General features: G+C 45.6%; 1 protein-coding gene across 3 annotated transcripts in view; it reads left to right on the top strand.

Moving 5' to 3' along the window:
* The window catches only part of MARCHF3 (membrane associated ring-CH-type finger 3), a 149,595-nt gene that overhangs the window by 100,077 nt on the left and 31,112 nt on the right, over window positions 1-18,406 (top strand). For all 3 annotated transcript variants that reach the window (XR_004349409.1, XM_032628801.1, XM_032628802.1), the window contains exons 2-3: window positions 9,920-10,163; window positions 13,017-13,221. Coding sequence is in view for 2 of the 3 variants with exons in the window: in XM_032628801.1 (XP_032484692.1) it covers window positions 9,976-10,163; window positions 13,017-13,221 (393 nt within the window). In the remaining variant the exon portion in view is untranslated. The remainder of the gene's footprint in view (window positions 1-9,919; window positions 10,164-13,016; window positions 13,222-18,406) is intronic.

Raw genomic sequence — 18,406 nt, forward strand, 5'->3', positions numbered from 1 at the left:
TGGGGTTACTGTAGTTTTCTCCCTATTTGTTTGAATTTTTTCTTGATAAAAATATTTTTTAAAAAGAGTAACAGCTGTCTCAGAAGGTGGTGGGGAATCCACTGGAGATGTGATTAGAAAAAGGTCATTATCTGATGATCAAAAATTTTATGTTTTTTTCTTTTTTTTGAAGATATCCTTTATTTAAAAAAAAAAGAAAACTAGTTTTCTAAGATTTTGGGGGTAGTCACTGGAAACCAATTTCATTGCTTCATGTCAAGTAATTGGAGGAGAATTTGGGAGACAAATAGTCTCCAATGTGAAAGTGAATGCTGATCTTAGCTGGAATAACTTGCTTTCTTCAGTGTCTGCGGTGGCTGGTCTCCAGGGACTTATCTGGCTACATGTGTTTTTCACATTTATTAGTGAAATTGGAGAGTCAAGAGTAAAACACAGTCCTCGGGAACATTGTGTTAATTTGTGACACACTAGAGATTTTTTAGCCCATAAAGCAAATGAACGAGCTCCATAGGGGTATAACTGTTATTTTCACCCTCAAAGGCAGTAAAGACCCACTGTATTTATTAAGTAATTAGAGAATAGAAAATGAATAGTGCTATGAAAATAGAAAAATAGACCCTCACTCTTGCTATTAATAGTGTAATTTTTTTGTCTGTTCTGAAGGAAAACTACCATCAGATGAAAATTTTAAAGTAAAGGTAGACCTCTGCTTTAATATTTGGTTGTTTGGTCTTGGATAATAAGTTAATTCAGTGTCCATGTAGGGTTGTTTTTGTTTCTGTCAAACAAGAGGGGTCACATTAAGGAACCTCACTCATTATTTTTGCAAGGACGAATACACAAAGAAATGAACAGACCAGATATTTGATTTAGGACCTTCCTCCTGAGTGATTGAGTGGCCTAAGGGAAGACAGCCCTCCACGTAAGCTGATGCCCTGGAGCATTTCTAGCAGACTTTAAACACTCGGCTCCGGTGGAGGCTTGGGGAGAGAGTGGGCTGGTTCTCACACTAAAAAATGTCCAGATGAAGCTGACACTCCAATGGGTGTGGGCTGTGTAAGATGCGGGGCCAATGCAACCATCAATTCAAGATGCAGGGCAAGATGGGACAGACGGCCAGAGGAGCAAGTGTGGGAGGGAACATGTGCTCTACTTAGAAATCAGAAGGCCTGAGAGGCCCCTTTGAAGGGGTTTGGAAGCGCTTTGCATTGAGGTAAATAGGAAGTATCAATACGAATGAGGCCCTATTTGCCACCAATTTCACGGCCCACAAGAATCCAGAGTATACAACTGTCAAGAAATTAAGTGATAAAGTGATCTCAGATAACTTGGTCCTTGGCTAAGTGTTAGTTTTTTCTTGTGCTTGTTTATATATTGATGGTTTAAAAGACTGGACACATTCTAGGGAACCAATAAAAAGAAACTGTGGTTTTTGTGTGTATGTGTGAGTGTGTGTGTAGTGGAGGGAAAGGGGAGCAGTGTCCAAGAGCTGAGAAGAGTAATTCCAGGGAGCATTTCTGTCTTTTTTTACCTATGTTATACAAGACTGTCAAAACAGAACTGTCAGCAGTTCTGCCCCCAAAAGACATTCGCTTGGGAAGATGGTAGGGTAGTAAGGATGACTACAGAGGGGTGGGCTAGGCAAGGGGATTAGAGGTACGGTCTGGAAGGGACCTCTCTTCCCCACCCTGGTCCTCGGCTGATATGAGCTGACCCTGCTACACTGCAATCTTAAGCACTGCCCGTTACGAAGTGACCACCACAGGCCAGGCACATACCTACCCCAGGTCCAGCGTGTAAGGGAGGAAACTGAGGCTTAGTGCCAAGTAAATTCTGAGTAGCAGTTCAAAGCCAGGACTCCTTGATCCAAAACTAGGGCTCTGTCCCCTCCCCCACAAAGGCTCCCAGAGGTTCCCCTGAATCCAAAGCCAAGTATGTACAAAGGCAACACAGAAACACCCGGAGACTCTGACCACATGGGAAAGAACCAGTGGCGTTTGGGGGACTTTCAGTAATATGAAGCATATGATAGGGAGCCCACCCATAATGCCAAAGACAGAGCTAAAAAGCAAAATCCAAAGAGTTTTTGTCTTTGCTCTGCATTTGCCTTACTATTCCTTGGCGAGCTGAGTAACTTCGGATATCCTCGTGTGTAAATGGAGGTCCACCAGCCAAACGTCTCCTGGGGCTCCAGCAAACACTGCAGGGAGACCTGGGCCTCGGAGCCTGGCAGAATGCAGAGCTTGGACCCTACCCCGTGAGAGAACAAGACTGCAACCTCCCCATGGTCTTGGTGAAATGCAGCTGGGGAAAGCCCCAAGGAACCCTGGGGCTTAAAACAAGCCACAGCTGGCTTTATTCCAAGCTCTGGGAGGCTGGGGTCAAGATGGAGCACATCTGTGTAGCTAGTACCAAGTTGTTTGTATGGAGGAGGGTGAGATATGACTTGGAATGAACCCCAAATCAACTTCCTTTAATGGCGGGCATTCACTTGGAGGCTGGTGGAAGATGTGTATGAACCTATCCACAAATCCAGAACTTGTAGTCCTTAAAGCGTATTCAGCCCTCATTTGTAGCCAAAATATTTTCCTTCCATATCACCAGACATCCTGGTCAGTGTGCCGTACCCTCCATACCTTCCTTACGCTGAACAGGTAGCCGTTTGGCACTGGGCGCACTGAATATCATTTGAAGCATACACTTTTCTCATCTCTGAGTAACGTCCCATGAACATCTCATTCTGCTTTGCCTGCTCCCCTCTATTTTTTAAACTTGACATTTAAACTTTTCTGATGTGCCCTGATGGTTCCCGAGCTCCTGGAACCCAACCAGGCAGCTCTGTTTCCCCATGGCTCCCCTAGCTCAGCAGGGCTCCTTGTGCAGGACCAATTGTTATTTACAAGTGTGATTCAGCTGTCGCTGTGCCTCTGAACACACAGGGTTGTTGTAGGATTTTAATTGCCATTTTCCTCTATATAATTAAAATGAAGTGAAAAAAATGGGATAGCCTCCAAAATCTGAATTAATTTCATGAGTACTTCTTGAGGGGAAAAAATATGTATAAATATGATAATCGTTACTTGATTTGCCTTCAGCAGAACTAGAGGATTTTACCTGGCTGAAAAAAATATATAGTAATTTTAAATGGAAGAAAACTTAGCCTGATACTTCTTGTGGCTGAGAATCAGAATTAATAACGTGGATGGGAAATGATAAATAACTGGATATCAATTTCAAAAAGAACATTGGGAACAAGCTATAACTCTCTCTGGATCCAACTTGCCTTATGCTGGTCTGGGTTTTTTTCTTCCCATGGTTCACCGTTGGTGTTTACACGTTTCTCAATAAAATGCCATAACCCCCAAATCAAAAATTCCTTCATGCTCGGAAACAGGCATTTCACCTGCTTACTCTGCTCTGTAAGTGTGACAATGAGCACGTAGCAGGGAAGAATGAAACGACAAAAAGAGAAGTCGTTTTTTTTGTTTGTTTGTTTTTTTAATTCACTGGGCTCCCAGTGTTTCACTCTGCAGACTCATCAAGCACCTGATAGACATGTTTATAAAGACTTGGATGGTTACTTTATTTGGAATGACAAACTCTCTGCTCTACATAATGAGGTCAGTGAAGCATCCAGAAAAGAAATGTATAATTTGGTAGCTTGGGTCTGTAGGCACAGCCCTGCTGCGGCTATTTAAGTTTAATGAAGCAGCTATTTTGCCGCTAACACACTCTTAGTGAATAGCCTCCTTGGTGCGTTTTTGAAAACTTAAGTGTTGCTGGTAATCATGTCCCAGCAATCTCCTTGGAGAGCCTTTGTGCCATATTCTCAGAAGAAATATGCTGCTTTTACATGTTAATGGTTTTGAAATTAGTCATGTGCTCCATTTCCATTGGAAAGGAAGGTCAGTGTGTGATTTCCTGCCTGCCTTCATTTTTTCTGAACATTCAGGATACTCTTAAGTCAGTCCATCAGCCATGCAGTGCACTGTCTGTTTATAACATGCCTGAAAAGCCAGGGAAATGTTCTATCAAAGAGCGATCCTATTCTCAGAGACTGTTCTTAGAATTCAAAGTCTAAAAATCCAACTCAGAGGAGAAAGTTCCTGGACAGGCCATTATTGCTATTTTTTCCCCTTTCAATCACTGACCGACTTGTATCATCCATTCCTTGGCCTCATTAGAGGAGGCCTTGCTCCCTGAGTATGCAGCTCCTCGAAGGAGACTAAAAGACATTTTTGAGATCCTTTTTGAGGCAGATTTGCTCATGTAAAACTAAGGTCAGTTTTCTGAATCCTGGAACAGCATTAATGATGCACAGCTCTGTGGGAGCAGAAAGCCATCTAACCATTCCATAGTTCTGCACTTTCATTCCCTCAAATGTAGGGCATTGGGTGGTATCCCCCAAACTGGCAAGGGCGTGATTACTAGGGGGAAGGTGCCATGTCCTCATGGCTCTGCAGCCCTGGAGAGGGTCTGGGGAACACTCCATACTGTTTGGTGGCCTGTGCTTTCCCTTGGGAAATGTAAAGCAGGACTTGAAATGGTTAGACCCTGCACCACCAGAAACTTCCTAGGAATACCTAGTAAGTTCTCAAAAAATGCTTGTTTGAATGGATAAAATAATGAACGAATCCTTTGATTTGCTTTGTTGGCCAACTCTGGCTTTGGAGGTCATACAGGGCCCTTCCAGGACATATTGAGCACCTGAGGAGCCTACTTTTTAAAATCTCTGGAATTAGCATTAGGGTTGAATTTGGAGGTCCAGTCTGGCTCTAGACTGCCGCGCGGAGCTTGGGCGCTCAGACCACTGCCCATGCAGCCCACACGACCAGATTAGCAGCAGGGCACACACACCCTTATGCTCTTGTTTTCACCTTTAAATCCTGTGGGTAATTTTTATACCCAAATAGAGATGCCAACGCACCAGGTACCTCCCCAAAATAGCCTTCTTATCCTACATCTGAGAGATTAAAGTTGACTTGCACTGAAAATGCAGTTCTGATAGAAGCAGGCTTAAAAAGGCAGCTGGGTGTGGCTTGTGTTTTCTTTTCCAGTGTATTTAAATTAGCTAAGATAATGGTAGCTGCTGGAAAAAATAGACACGAATAACAAACATAATAGCAGTTTTTTCATCGGGTATCTGTACTAAACATTTTCATGGAAAAGTGCAACCTGTGTTGGGGAGTGTGAAGGTGACAGGTCTTGGGAGGGTGAGGAGACACAGGCTGCAAGCAAGACTCCCTTTGTGCTCCCCGCGGGGAGGGATGGAGTGGCACAATGTCAGGGCTCAGGTGTGACCCAGAGGGAGCAGTGGGTACAAACTGACCAGCCATGGAGGAGAGCAGTTATACAAGATGGAAGAGATGCAACCCAGGCCAGGAAAAGAGCAGGAAAGGTTAATATAGTAATAAAATGTGCATGTGCATGGCTCCCTGTGCACGGCTCATTCCAGCTTCCAGAGCACGTTCACATGTCTCGTCTTATTTGAGGCCTCACAAACAACCAGAGGAGCTGGCTCAGGAAGTATCAATACCCTAATTTCAAATGCAAGTAATCTCAGCAAAGTCGGAGAGACTGAATGGTTTACGCAGGCATGTGGTGAGCCAGGGCGCAAGCTTGGGTGTCCTACCTCTAAGAACAGAGCCTTGCCCATAACTCTGTGGTCCTTATGGAGGTTCAGGGGCTGTGAGGCAAGAGGGCTGCACAGGTGAGCGGGGCTCTCTTCCCTGCCCTTCCCCCTCGTCCTCTGGACGCATCCTCTTGATGCCAGCCATGTTCCCATGGAAATCACTTACTGACAGCAGAAACGCAGCCACAATTAGGTGCAGCCTGGTTGGGTCCTTGCTTTTATGAAACTGTACTCTGTCCTTTAAAGGGGTCACAGTTTCACAGACAGGCCTTTTTATCTTTACCATTGTCTAATCAGTAGCCACTCCTTCCTTTTCTATTTGTCTCCCTCTCATCCACCTATTCCCAGCCCTCCCACTGAGTGCAGCTGAACTTGGCCAATGCCAAATCATGCTTTATTCTCAGCCTGAGGAATTATATAAGGTGTGAAGCCTGGCCAACAAAGAACTCCTCCTATCAGTGTAATTTGAGGTTTCAAGTGTATATGGACACCACTCCCTCCCAGCATCATGCTTTTTGTCCTGAGAAATCCCAGAGAGCAGCGCTCTTGGGTGGAGTTCCTAGGGGCGGTATTGATAAGAAAGCAGTCAAATGGCACTTGAAATTTTGTGGAAAGATCAGTGGAAGACCAGTGCTAGGCTACAAACCCACAGCTCAGCTCTTTTTAGCATCCACGGCAGCAGCCTGCTGTTTTCCCAGGTGGCTCTGAAAGAGAGAGGGAAATGCAGTGGGCCATTTGTCACTGCCTGAGGTGCAACATATGCATGCCAATTGGTGCCCACAGCCTGCAAGGCCCACTCCTGCCCCACACCTTGATCTCAGCCCCTGGGCTGCTTCTTTTTTTTTTTTTTTTTTTTTTTTTTATGGTACGCGAGCCTGTCACTGTTGTGGCCTCTCCTATTGCGGAGCACAGGCTCCAGACGCGCAGGCTCAGCGGCCATGGCTCACGGGCCCAGCTGCTCCGCGGCACATGGGATCTTCCCGGACTGGGGCACGAACCTGTGTCCCCTGCATCGGCAGGCGGACTCTCAACCACTGTACCACCAGGGAAGCCCACCCTGGGCTTCTTTTGACTGAGGTTGGGGAGGTGTGCTTCCTTCTCTCCCCCTCCACCTGATTTGATTCCCTCTCTGGGGCTGGAACCAACTCAGTGCTTCCCACCAGGATCGAGGTGCCAATCGTCTGTGTAGCCCCTCCCACCCCACTTTCAATTCGAGACATGGTCTTTGAGGAGTGTGCGGACTCACCCTGGCGTGCAGGACTTAGTATCTCAGGGTTATTCTGGTGTGTGCTGGTCAGTGGAGGTGCTGGCGTGTTCTTCAGTGAGTGCTGGACTCGAGTATCATTTCAATCCTAAGTTGGGTTCAGGGTTCTGCAGAGATGGCACGGGGGAAAGAGCCAGGGCTTGCTTGCAGAAGAAGGCAAGGTTGAGGAGCCTTTTATTTCTTTATGCCCAACTCAGTGCCTGGCACTCTCTGTGAATGGAATAAACTGATCAGATGGTGGGTAATATCCCTTTCACCTTTGAGAAGACAAGTGAAATGAAGAATATCAACCAGAGGTGAAACTACAGTTTTAAGGAAACTCTACTTCCAGAACTGTGTTTTTTTTTTTTTTTTTTTTTTTTGCAGTATGTGGGCCTCTCACTGCTGTGGCCTCTCCCGTTGTGGAGCACAGGCTCCGGACGCGCAGGCTCAGCGGCCATGGCTCACTGGCCCAGCTGCTCCGCGGCATGTGGGATCTTCCCGGACCGGGGCACGAACCCGTGTCCCCTGCATCAGCAGGCGGGCTCTCAACCACTGAGCCACCAGGGAAGCCCTCCAGAACTGTTTTAAGGGCATTTTATTGCAGATTTAGGTCAGACATTTAGAACTACTTCCTTTAGTGAGGACTTAATCCAGTCTAGTTATAAGTGAATGAACTTGGGAACCTTGTGTGTCTGAGTGGCATTCCCCTCACTAAGGGCAGCCTCACCGTTGACCAGCCTGGCCTCCTTTTCTCACTCTACATCCCTTCTCTGCCTCCTTCCAGCTCCGTGGAGTGGAGGGAGGGAATGCTTGGCCCTCTGAGCTGGAGTTAATGCAAAACCCGAAAATAGACTCTCAGACTGCACCCAGACATAATGATTCCGTGAGGCAAGAAGGTCACTGTGTCTGCTTTTCCTGCCAACACACCCCTGGCTCTTAATCTGTGGCTGCCTTGTGAAGCAAAAGAGCTGTGCCAGGAAGTTACACTTTGTGACTGTGAGGCATTATGAGAATTTAAAATCATGTCAATGGGGATTTATAAAGGCAGGCCAGGGGACAGGGGTTAGACATAGATTTCGAAGCCGACCTTTGAACATCCTTTTTGTTCTGTGGCCCCAGCTACAAATCAACTCCACCCTGCCAACCCTGCCAAAACTTAAAAAGTTTACTGTGGTTATTCAAGTGGTGGGGTTTTGAGTGATTTTTATTTTCTTTGTGCTGTTCTATACTTTCTGTAACATATATTCTTGTTTTTGCAATGTGGAAAAAAAAAAAAAAAGCAACAAATCCTCTTTAACAAGGAAAAGTATACTAGCTAATCATCTCATTGTGTTTCTTGAATGCTTGGTACCTGGGGGTTGAGAAGCCCACCAGAGTCGTGACAGTGACATGGAAGGGGCAGCCCTGCCTCTGCCCCACATCAGGCCTAAGACCAGGGCTGGTGTCCACAGCCCTCGCCCCATTGCCAGGTTCCAAAGGGCTCCTGGAAGAGGCCAGACCGCAGACCCTGAGAGGACTAGAGGCAGCCTAGGAGAACAGGAAAGGGAGCCAGCCAGACACCTCAGCAGGAAGGAGGGGATTCCGTTCCCATCCAATGGTCAGGCCTGTGGGATATGTGCTTGTCAGCAGGGACAGTGTCAGCTCAAGTTCATCTGGAAACACTGCGTTCTCCTCCTGAGAACGTCCAATTGATGCACATTGTTCTGGAAGTTGGGCAGATCCTATTTTCCAAACCTGTAAGAATCCAGTAAAATGTAACAAATATCTGGGAGAAAATAACCCTTTGAGGAATTCCAAACATGCTCTTAGGGTTGGGAAGCAAATTTGTTTAGACTTGGGGCCTTGACCACCCAGACTGGTTATCGACAGGAACTCAGTCTATCCATCAAACCTGCCACTGTCCACTGAGTCCAGGCTGTCCCAGGCTTAGGAGCTCGAGGTGAGCAGACTGGGCAGAGATGGTCCATACGGACCATGAAACTGTGTCCTCCCACCTTTAGACATAAAGAATTCCTCCTGCAAGTTTCTTAAGTCCTCTATTTCTTACACATCACATGCAGCTCTATTATTGGATGCAGCAGTGTTCCTTACTCCACTGGGTCTGAATGCTTTGAACTTGAGGTCAAGTTCAAGCCCACAGCACACAGATTGGGAACAGAATTTCTTGCACTCTATGTGGTAGACTATGTGTCAGCGAGGTAAGGCCCTTATTAAGAATGGATTATTCTTCATAGGTGGTAGAGATCTCATTCATCAGTTTCTTGCATTTGCCTATGTGTTCCCCTATGATAAGGCAAGTGTCCCTGGATTTTAAGTGGTACACAAAAACCCAAAAACTTAGTACTAATGTATTTATTGTAATGTCCTTTACAAATATATATAACAAGCTCATCAAACTTATCATTTCATGAATAACTTTAAGACAAGGCTAAAATAGGTTAACTTTTTAAAGGAAAGTAATTTTCAAGACACATTGAGCAGATAATTGTGTTATGGAACACAGATATGGGAAAAGTCAGAAAGGTGGTGCATTTTTTTTTTTTTTTTTTTAATTTTGGCTGACTGGGTCTTACTTGCAGCATGTGGGACCTAGTTCCCCAACCAGGTATCAAACCCAGGCCCTCTGCGTTGGAAGCGTGGAGTCTTAACCACTGGACCACCAGGGAAATCCCCCCAAGCGGTTTTAATAATGGTTCTAGTAACTTTGACAGAGTGTTAACGAAGACTTACTGCTTCTCTGGCCCAGATTGCGAGAAGTGCTTATCTTCGATTCAGACCTGGCTGCAGGGCCATCGTGCCCTCCCCTCTCTGATCCTCGATGTTTACGGACACCGACACGCTCGCTGTCCTGTTCATAACCACGTCCACTGTTTCTTGTGGGCTGAGTGTGCGCGTGCGTTTTAAATGGTAGCGAGATAATGTACGGCGTCTAGGCCACCCCTGTTATTTCTATTAAATAATGACATGATGATGGTGGCCTGTAATTGTCCATTTTCTATTAACCACCCTGACCAAGTAAACTGTTTTCTGATCTCTCTTAGATGGAAATCCTGTATGAATGTGGAAACCATTAGCAGAGTAATTGCTGTCCGTTACCATGACAACCAGCCGCTGCAGTCACCTGCCCGAAGTGCTGCCAGACTGCACCAGTTCAGCTGCACCGGTGGTGAAGACCGTGGAGGACTGTGGCAGCCTAGTGAATGGGCAGCCGCAGTATGTCATGCAAGTTTCAGCCAAGGACGGGCAGCTGCTGTCAACAGTAGTGCGGACCCTTGCCACCCAGAGGTAGTACCACAGTTAAAATCAATTCGGAGGGCTGTCAGATGGGAAATGCTAAAGGGAATGTAATTAGTGCTTAGGTCTTTGTGTCAGGTGAGAGGAGGTACTGGGAGGGGGAAAAAAAAAAAAAACTACACATGTTCTGTCATGGCCGTTTCTATAGCAATGGGACAAAAAGATAAAACTCACGTTGTGAACTTTTCCGCTTAAAGTCACACTTGCAGAGAGGCAGGCAGGGGAGGATCCCACAAGACACAGGGTTGCTTGCTTAACATTTGTTATGTTGACCTTACTACAGTAATTACGTTTTCGTTGTCTCCAGGTGCTAACAAAGGTAGCCCTTTGTTAGAATAGAATGGAGGAGGCCCCTGGTTTCAGATGACTGAGCCAAAGTGATTGGATATGTGGGCAAAACTTTTGAAGTGACGTTCTGACGTGCAGGCTACTCAGCATGCCGTGGTGGGGGCTGTCCACAGCTACTTCCTGGGGGAGTCTCCTCTGGCGCATCCCCACATGGGGGCCTCTTCTGCTGCTTCCTTCTTCGCTCTCCCTGCATCCCAGCCACGATCCTTCATACACACTCTGCCCCGTGAAGTATCGTTGTCTCCCCCGAGTGATAGACCGGAGCCAGAAAGAAGGCTCTGAGCAGCCCGGAGACGGCTTATCCAGGCCAGCACTTTGTCCCTGGAGGTCTCCTCTGGTGCTCTTGCTGCCCACTGGCAGGTTGAGGGCCACAGGCTGCCTGGCCACTAGGTACTCCTTGGCTTCTCCGTTAGTTTCAGAATGGGTAAGTGGGATTGGGACTTACGACTGTAAAATACTGGACTTGCCTGTTGGTTTCAGTGCTGACACTTCCGGCCCTGAAACTTTGAGTCAGTCACTCAGACCTCGACGGCTTACCTTGGTCTGAGCAATTCAGCCAACCCCTCCGGTGCAGATACAGGCCCACCTACGTGCCCCTGCAGCAGGACTCCTAGTGACACCACAACATTCTCTGTCCCCCCCTCCTAGCCCCACACATGGTGGCCACCAGACAGGGACTCACACACTGCCACGTGTTGTAAACATTATCCATGTGCCATCTACTTTCAATCTGTGTGGCTATTGCAAAGGGAAGAAATAGGAAAAAAATTTAAAAGGTCAATGTATATTTTTCCACCTCTGGGAAAACTTGTAACAATTGGCTAGGTAGAACTCAGTATACGATGAGGGAGTGAGCATCACTGCTCTGCTGTGAACTGAGACGGAGAGTTATGTCTGCATAGGCCCCCATCACCCTCGAGCCATCAATCACCTCATTTGATCGGGAAGAACAGTCTGCAGAGCTGAAACGACTGAGACCTGTGAGCCAATGTGCGTGTGTGTGTGTGTTCTACCACATAGAAACGTAAACCAGAGCTTTTACAGTTTTACACGCATTTGGTTCAGTGTGAATGACAGAGGCCAGTAATAATGAGAGAAAAAAGTCAACTCTTTAAACTTTCTTTTCCCACCCCTGAGCAAGAGGGGGTCTTTTGGCAAGTGGGAAGGAGATCCTTTCCTCTTTTAATCCCCTTTTAGCCTTCACTCATTCCCAGGATCATCCCCAGAAAGGCCTTTCCACAAAGATGGAGTCAAAGAGAGTGATGGGCATAAACCTGGAACACTGTCATCTCTGGGGGACAGGAAGAGGCGGGAGAGGGTGGGTAAAGAGTCTGGTCCTTGGGTTGGCGCATACAATGATGACATTTTAAAATCTAATACCCAATAAGGACCTCTAGCAATATAAGAAGACATTAATCGGAGAGGGATATTCCTCCAGTATCCATTGAGAAGTGAGGCCATGGTTTGAGCCTTCCATTGGCCTCTGGCTTATGTGATGAGGGCCATGTTTTTTGATTTTCCCCAACCTGAGTTTTTCTACAAGTGAAAATAGTTACCATTAACTAGGCACTTACCACGTGCTAGTCCCTCTTCTAAGCTTGTAGTCTGGACTATCTTTTCTCATCCTCACAGTCACCATATGAGGAAGGCACCATGCTTTGTGCCCATTTTACAGATGAGGAAACTAAAGTCCAGAGAGATGCTGTAACTCACCCAAAGTTAGCCAGCTCGTGAGCAGCGGACCTGCGGTTCGAGCCCAGGCAGCTGTACTCCAGAGCCTGCCTCAAAAACCACTACCCTGTGTGTCCTCACAGAATGTGCAGGGGTGGTGTTTCCAAGTTAAAGGCCAAGCTGTGGACTGAGGCCACCTTGGTAGCACGTACCATTACTCACTTTCAGCTTACTGTCCTCAGTGTCCCAAAGTGCATCCTAGGAAAGCTCCAAGGACCAAGCTGCCACAGCGTCGTGCTCTGGCTCAGACTGCAGTTCTGTGTGGCAGCTTCAAGGTAGGCCGCCAGTCTGTTTCCCTCCTCTCACTCGCCTATCCCACTGAAAGAAGAAAGGAAAGGAACCTCTGGGCATTCAAAAGTGTCCCAGCCTGGTTCAAAAGATGCAGCTTGTCTAGAAACTACAATTGGTGTCGTTTCAAAACAACTTCTTAATAGCTAGGGATGATTTTTATTTTTTGATTGGTGGTTTGCCTGAACTACTTCGATGTCTAAGGTAAAATTAACATTGCTCCTTTTCACTCGCTTATGACCCTGGTCCCACCTGCTCTGGTATTGGTCACCCCCTATTTCTTTGTATTGACAGAAGTAGACGCCCAAGGACCCCAGCTCCCACTACTGAGTGCCAGTGTAGATCTCGGGTTGTAAACCAGGTGTCTGTTCTGAGCAGCTGCCTCGGGTGAGGGTCCGAAGGACACAGAGCCAGAGGACCACGGCATGGCAGTGGTTTCCAGCCCGTTACCAGCAGGTGCCCCTTCTTCTCTTGCAGCCCCTTCAATGACCGGCCGATGTGCAGGATCTGCCACGAGGGCAGCAGCCAAGAGGACTTGCTCTCTCCATGTGAATGTACAGGGACCCTGGGGACAATTCATCGGAGCTGCCTGGAGCACTGGCTGTCATCCTCAAACACCAGCTACTGTGAACTCTGCCACTTCAGGTTTGCAGTCGAGCGCAAACCCAGGCCGTTAGTGGAGGTCAGTAATTGGGGCACGTCTTGAAAACTTAACTCTAATGAGCAAATGATGTCTGCTTTTATGCCCAGATCACAAACCCTGTGCAGCTTCACTGAAGCACAGTAATAGCTCTGTGTGTGTGTGTGTGTGTGTGTGTGTGTGTGTGAGAGAGAGAGAGAGAGAGAGACAGACAGACAGAGCCAGCACTAAGGAGCCAACAGTAGAAAGGTGACCTCCACAAGGTGGAGACGAGAGAGTGGGAGAAATCAGTGTGAGAAGGGACGTTTACAGACTTGATCTCCATTTCCCATTCCTGTGACATGGAGCAAACAGATCAAACACTGTTCTCTTTGCACACCATCTGCTCACCTTGAAGCAACAGATAAATGGGCATTTGGGTTGCCTAGTCTGAGGAGTCTTTGTGAAAAAAAATAGTGGCATTGTATAATGCATATAGACCTAGACTTCTGGGTTTGAATAGTTCTATGACCTTAGGTAAGTGACTTCACCTATTGGAATTACTATGAGGGTTAAATGAGTTAATATTTATTATACACTTATAATACCAGATACATATTCAAGTGTTTGAATAAGAAAAGTATCAGTCTCTCCTAGGAAATTACATGCAAGCTTTTTTCAGCTAATAACCTGAATCTCTTTTCTTAAAGAGATTCTTAGGATTGGAATCTCTTTTCTTAAAAGGGATGCTGTCAACTCAGCCATTAAAATGTCAGGACATTCCTTTTCCTATTTTAGGGGCCATATGATGCTTCTTTAGACCCAGGGTCTGGTCTTGTATTAACTGGGGGAATTGGAAAAAATTATTAGATTATTTTTGCCTTCTCTCCTACCCCCAACTTCTAGCCAATCAAAACTTGGATATCGGCAACAAGAAATATTCTAATACATTATGAAGCATAGCTAGTTGAAAGGGACCAACACATTGTGCCTATAATCCAGTCAGGCTGATAACCTCCTCCTTATTTCAGCAGCTGACCCAGTGGAACTTTGACATTAAACTAGAGCTAGAAATCAAGAAGCCCTTCTTGGAGGCTATTTAAAATGGTGTATTAGCGCCCTGGCACTAAGACTCTATAGGGAGCTCAGCTTAAACATTCTTTTGGTTTTGACCTTGAAAATTTTATCAGGACTTGTAACTGGGGCCTGTTTTAACTATGACTTGCTTGCCAAATGGCACAAAATTTATTTGACTTGCCCCAATAAACACTATGCTTCTCTTTAAGATTCTGGATCAAGTGACCTCTTAATTTAGGTATCTTGCTCCTTGACATTCACTTCCAGAAATTCGTTTTTGTAGAGTGCTGTGAGGGATTTGGCCCAATGCCGCATTCGTTGGGATTTGCATTTCAGAACTTCTCTGCAGAGGGGGAAATATAATTAAATAATAAACAAAGGAGGTGCAGACTTCCAAGCCCAGTGGCAAACGTTAAAAAGAAGCCTATTTCTCCTTTCCAGAAACTTTTTGGAACCTTCCCAAGTTGATATTGCAGCTTCGTCCAGGGAAGCCGACTTCCCAAAGTAAGGAAACCCTGCTTTGAATGGGTTGCATCCAGTGGTCTTTTTTTTTACCAGTCTATCCCCAGTAAAGAAGACTTTTGCTTGGTAAAAACCCCAGTGTGTGTATGCATAATACAATAGATAACAAAGGAGGGGGTGTAGGTGCGTGCGTGTCAGATAACACATATGTGTGAACCTTTTCAGTCTCAGAGAGGGACACGTACCCCAACACAGAGGTTTCTTCAGAGCTGCTGATGTCAGGCTACAGACAGACTCCAGCATCTTAGGCAACTGTCATTAAACAAGGAAACGAGGCAAATGACCTTGAGAATGTGTGAGGTGCTCTACAAGATTTAGGGCCTCGCCTACAAAAACTTCACCCAAACGGTCACTGGTGGTGAAATTTTCATTGCACAAATGGAATGTGACATTTTTCAGAGTTAATGATGATTGAACAAGTGAAAGTGAAAGGCAGACCTTCTCAAGCCGGGGAGGCTGGCCATTTGATCATCCCATGGCGAAATGAACTTGCTGTTTGACCACAAGCAAGAAAAAGAAGTTGTCTTTGGTTTCTCAGCTGGAGGACAAATGAGAACCAGGTGCAGGCAGATTTTTAAACAAATGACATTACTAATTGACTTTTATCCTCTTACCAAAGGGCGGGTTTATTCACAGTGAGCATTGCTTCCCAATATGTTTACCTCTAGATGGACATGAATCTTTTTAGTAAATCAGCAAAACCTGCCTATTTGGGTTAAGTATTAGGAGTATTGTTACTTCATTTCTCATTTCCACTCTTTTAATTGCTTTCATCATTACTTTATTTACCGGTTGGATCTGCCTTCTCATTAAAGCAAGAAAATTCCGTAACATTTCATTTCAAAATCAATGGGATATAACAACGCCATTGCTAGAGGAAGTGGTTGAAAAAGTCATTTATAAATTTTGTCAGCATCCAGACGTTACATCAGTCGGAATTGTTGTAACACCTCAGACTCCCATTCTTTAGTAAACTCTCAGTCCTTCATTCACCGTAAGCCTTCGTCTTCCTCAGTATTCCTGCTGGGAAGGCACTTCCCCTTCCATCTTTTCCTACACTCTCTGCAACCAGCAGTTAGATGTTCATTTTGAACATATCAGGAACCCAGAGCCATCTTCTACACAGGCTGCTACATAAAGTCTTTCCTCCCTTTCCCTGCAAAAGGGTGAGTTTCTACTCAAAATGGCCAAATCAATAGGCTGGTTACCATTAGCATCTCCAAATAGGGTATCACCTCTCCACTTACCACTGACCATCTGGGTGGTGTGGCTGTTTCTCTGAGCTGCAGTGTGGAGGGTGAGCTACAGGCTCTCTGTGATCTCTTTGGCCTCTATAAGGCTCAAATTCTTGGGCAAAAAAATACATTCTACACTTAAAATAAGTACATTGTATGGTAAGTAAATTATACTTCAGTAAGTTGCTTGTGTGTGTCTGCTTACTTACCCACCTACATGGCGGAACTAAATCTGTTAGTCTTTTAAGTTCATTGCCAGTTTTATACCCTAAATATTTTCTTGGTGCTAAGTAAGCAAGTATAACAAGAGTTAGTTTCAACCCAAGAGAGCTGCATTGCGATCATCCGGTTTATTCAACTGTGGATGAATTTCCTCCACTGTCCAGCTAAGGTAAATCTCCTAAGATCTGTGCCTACTTGGGCAAAGCTTGAAAGGAAAGCATTCGAACCGTCCATAGCAAAAAGGAAGAGCAGATGTAACCCACATACATATCATACCTACACAGCCAGCACTTCTCTCATGAAAGCTACATATTTTTTGTTGATGACGGAAAATGTACCCAGTGGCGATTTGTCAGATGAATTAGCTCCAATATATTGACCTGGTATTGGCAGAAAATAGACATCCACTAACCATAAAAGGATTCACGGAATGACCAGGCTGGGTAGTTTTATGGTCTCCTCCCTGCTTGTTTTCAGTTTTCCTCATTTCTATCTGTAAGTTGAACTCTAATACCATTCTTTTATAAGGGTGAAATACAGCAAACCAATAAAAATATCACAGTTTGTTCCCAAAAACGTGCGCCTTGACTTCAGCCTGTTGCCATGATTGCATATCGGATTGAGCGGTTTGCCAAGGAAGCCCAGGTTGCTCTGTGCAAGTAGCATGCCTGCAACATCAGCTTCCAGTGATGGGAATATCTGCCAGTGGGCTTTCCTAAGACGTGTATCAGTAACACCCACCCTTGCCCGGGAAACTCATGAAGTAATAGGTCAGCTCAACCATGTCGTGATTAAAGTGAAACAGCCAGGAAATGGTGGAAACCTGCAGGAAAGGCTTCCTAGGATCTGATCTTCCTCCAATCAGGGAGACACGGTGATGTTTCACAGAAGCAGTGATTAGGTTTCCATATTCCTATTTCCTTTACCCAACCCCAGCTGACTGATAAGAATCGTATGAACAATTTTAAAGCTGTTCCCTGTGAGTCAGAGGTTGAGCTAAATGGAAACAGACTGTTTTCACACATATCAGTTACTCAGAATAATAGGATATAAAGGGAACTGAGGATTAAGGATTTTTTTTTCAAACTTTTTATTTATAATTTTTTTTTTAAGTCACTGGAGGAAAATGGTTTTAAAGTGTGCCCTGGATTCAGTGTCATCTCTAGCTATACAACAGGGAGCAGAGTTGAACTGCTGTGAAGAAATGCCTTTGTACCTTGGTGCTTCACTATTTAATAGATTTGAGACTTCACCGAAACCCTCCTACTGTGTTTCTATCAGACTTAGGTGAGGACGTTGCTCACTTCGTTGTAGTGGGTTTGGTTTGGTTTTGATTTCCTTTTAATATTTATTTTATTTTATTTTATTTTTGGCTGCGTCAGGCCTTAGTCGCGGCACACGGGATCTTCGTTGAGGTGTGTGGGATCTTTCCTTGCGGGACACGGACTTCTCTCTAGTTGTAGCACACGGTTTTCTCTCTAGTTGTGACATGTGGGTTTTCTCTTTCGTTGTGGCGCACGGGCTCCAGAGCGCATGGGCTCTGTAGTTCGCAGCACTCAGGCTCTCTAGTTGAGGCGTGCGGGCTTAGATGCCCCACGGCATGTGGGATCTTAGTTCCCCGACTAGGAATTGAACCCCCGTCCCCTGCCTTGGAAGGCAGATTCCTATACCACTGGACCACAAGGGAAGTCCCTGGTTTTGATTTTTAATGTATTATTGGAAGTAAAAACGTGAGCTTTGTGTTTCAGAGTATTCATTTTCATCAGCAAACCCTTGTAGCATTGGGATAATTAGGGAATGACACCAGAGGGGGTGTAAACTGATTGAGAAAGCTTCCCAGGCATGAGGACCACCTACTTCCTCGAAGGAAGGCAGGCAAGCTCCCCTCTTCATTCCAACCCGCGAGCGAAGGGCAGGCCAGTGAGAAAGGTGGCTGGACCATATTAACAGCATGTGATAGGCAATCACGAAGCCTCTGTTCGTTGAATAAACGGATGAATGGAGAACCTTCCCTCCCCCAGTTGCAAACCCTGTATCGTATTTGGGGCCTGTGGTTGTAAATCAAAGAAAATGACCCTTTGCCCTTACAGTTCAGGACAGACAGACAAGGGCTTATATGACACAAACTAGCACCACTGCTTTGAGCCACACAACAAATGTGATGATTCTCACAAATCCTGGCTCCCGTTCGG

Source organism: Phocoena sinus, chromosome 3 (genome assembly GCF_008692025.1).
Source record: "Phocoena sinus isolate mPhoSin1 chromosome 3, mPhoSin1.pri, whole genome shotgun sequence".
In the NCBI taxonomy this organism is placed as follows: Eukaryota; Metazoa; Chordata; class Mammalia; order Artiodactyla; family Phocoenidae; genus Phocoena; species Phocoena sinus.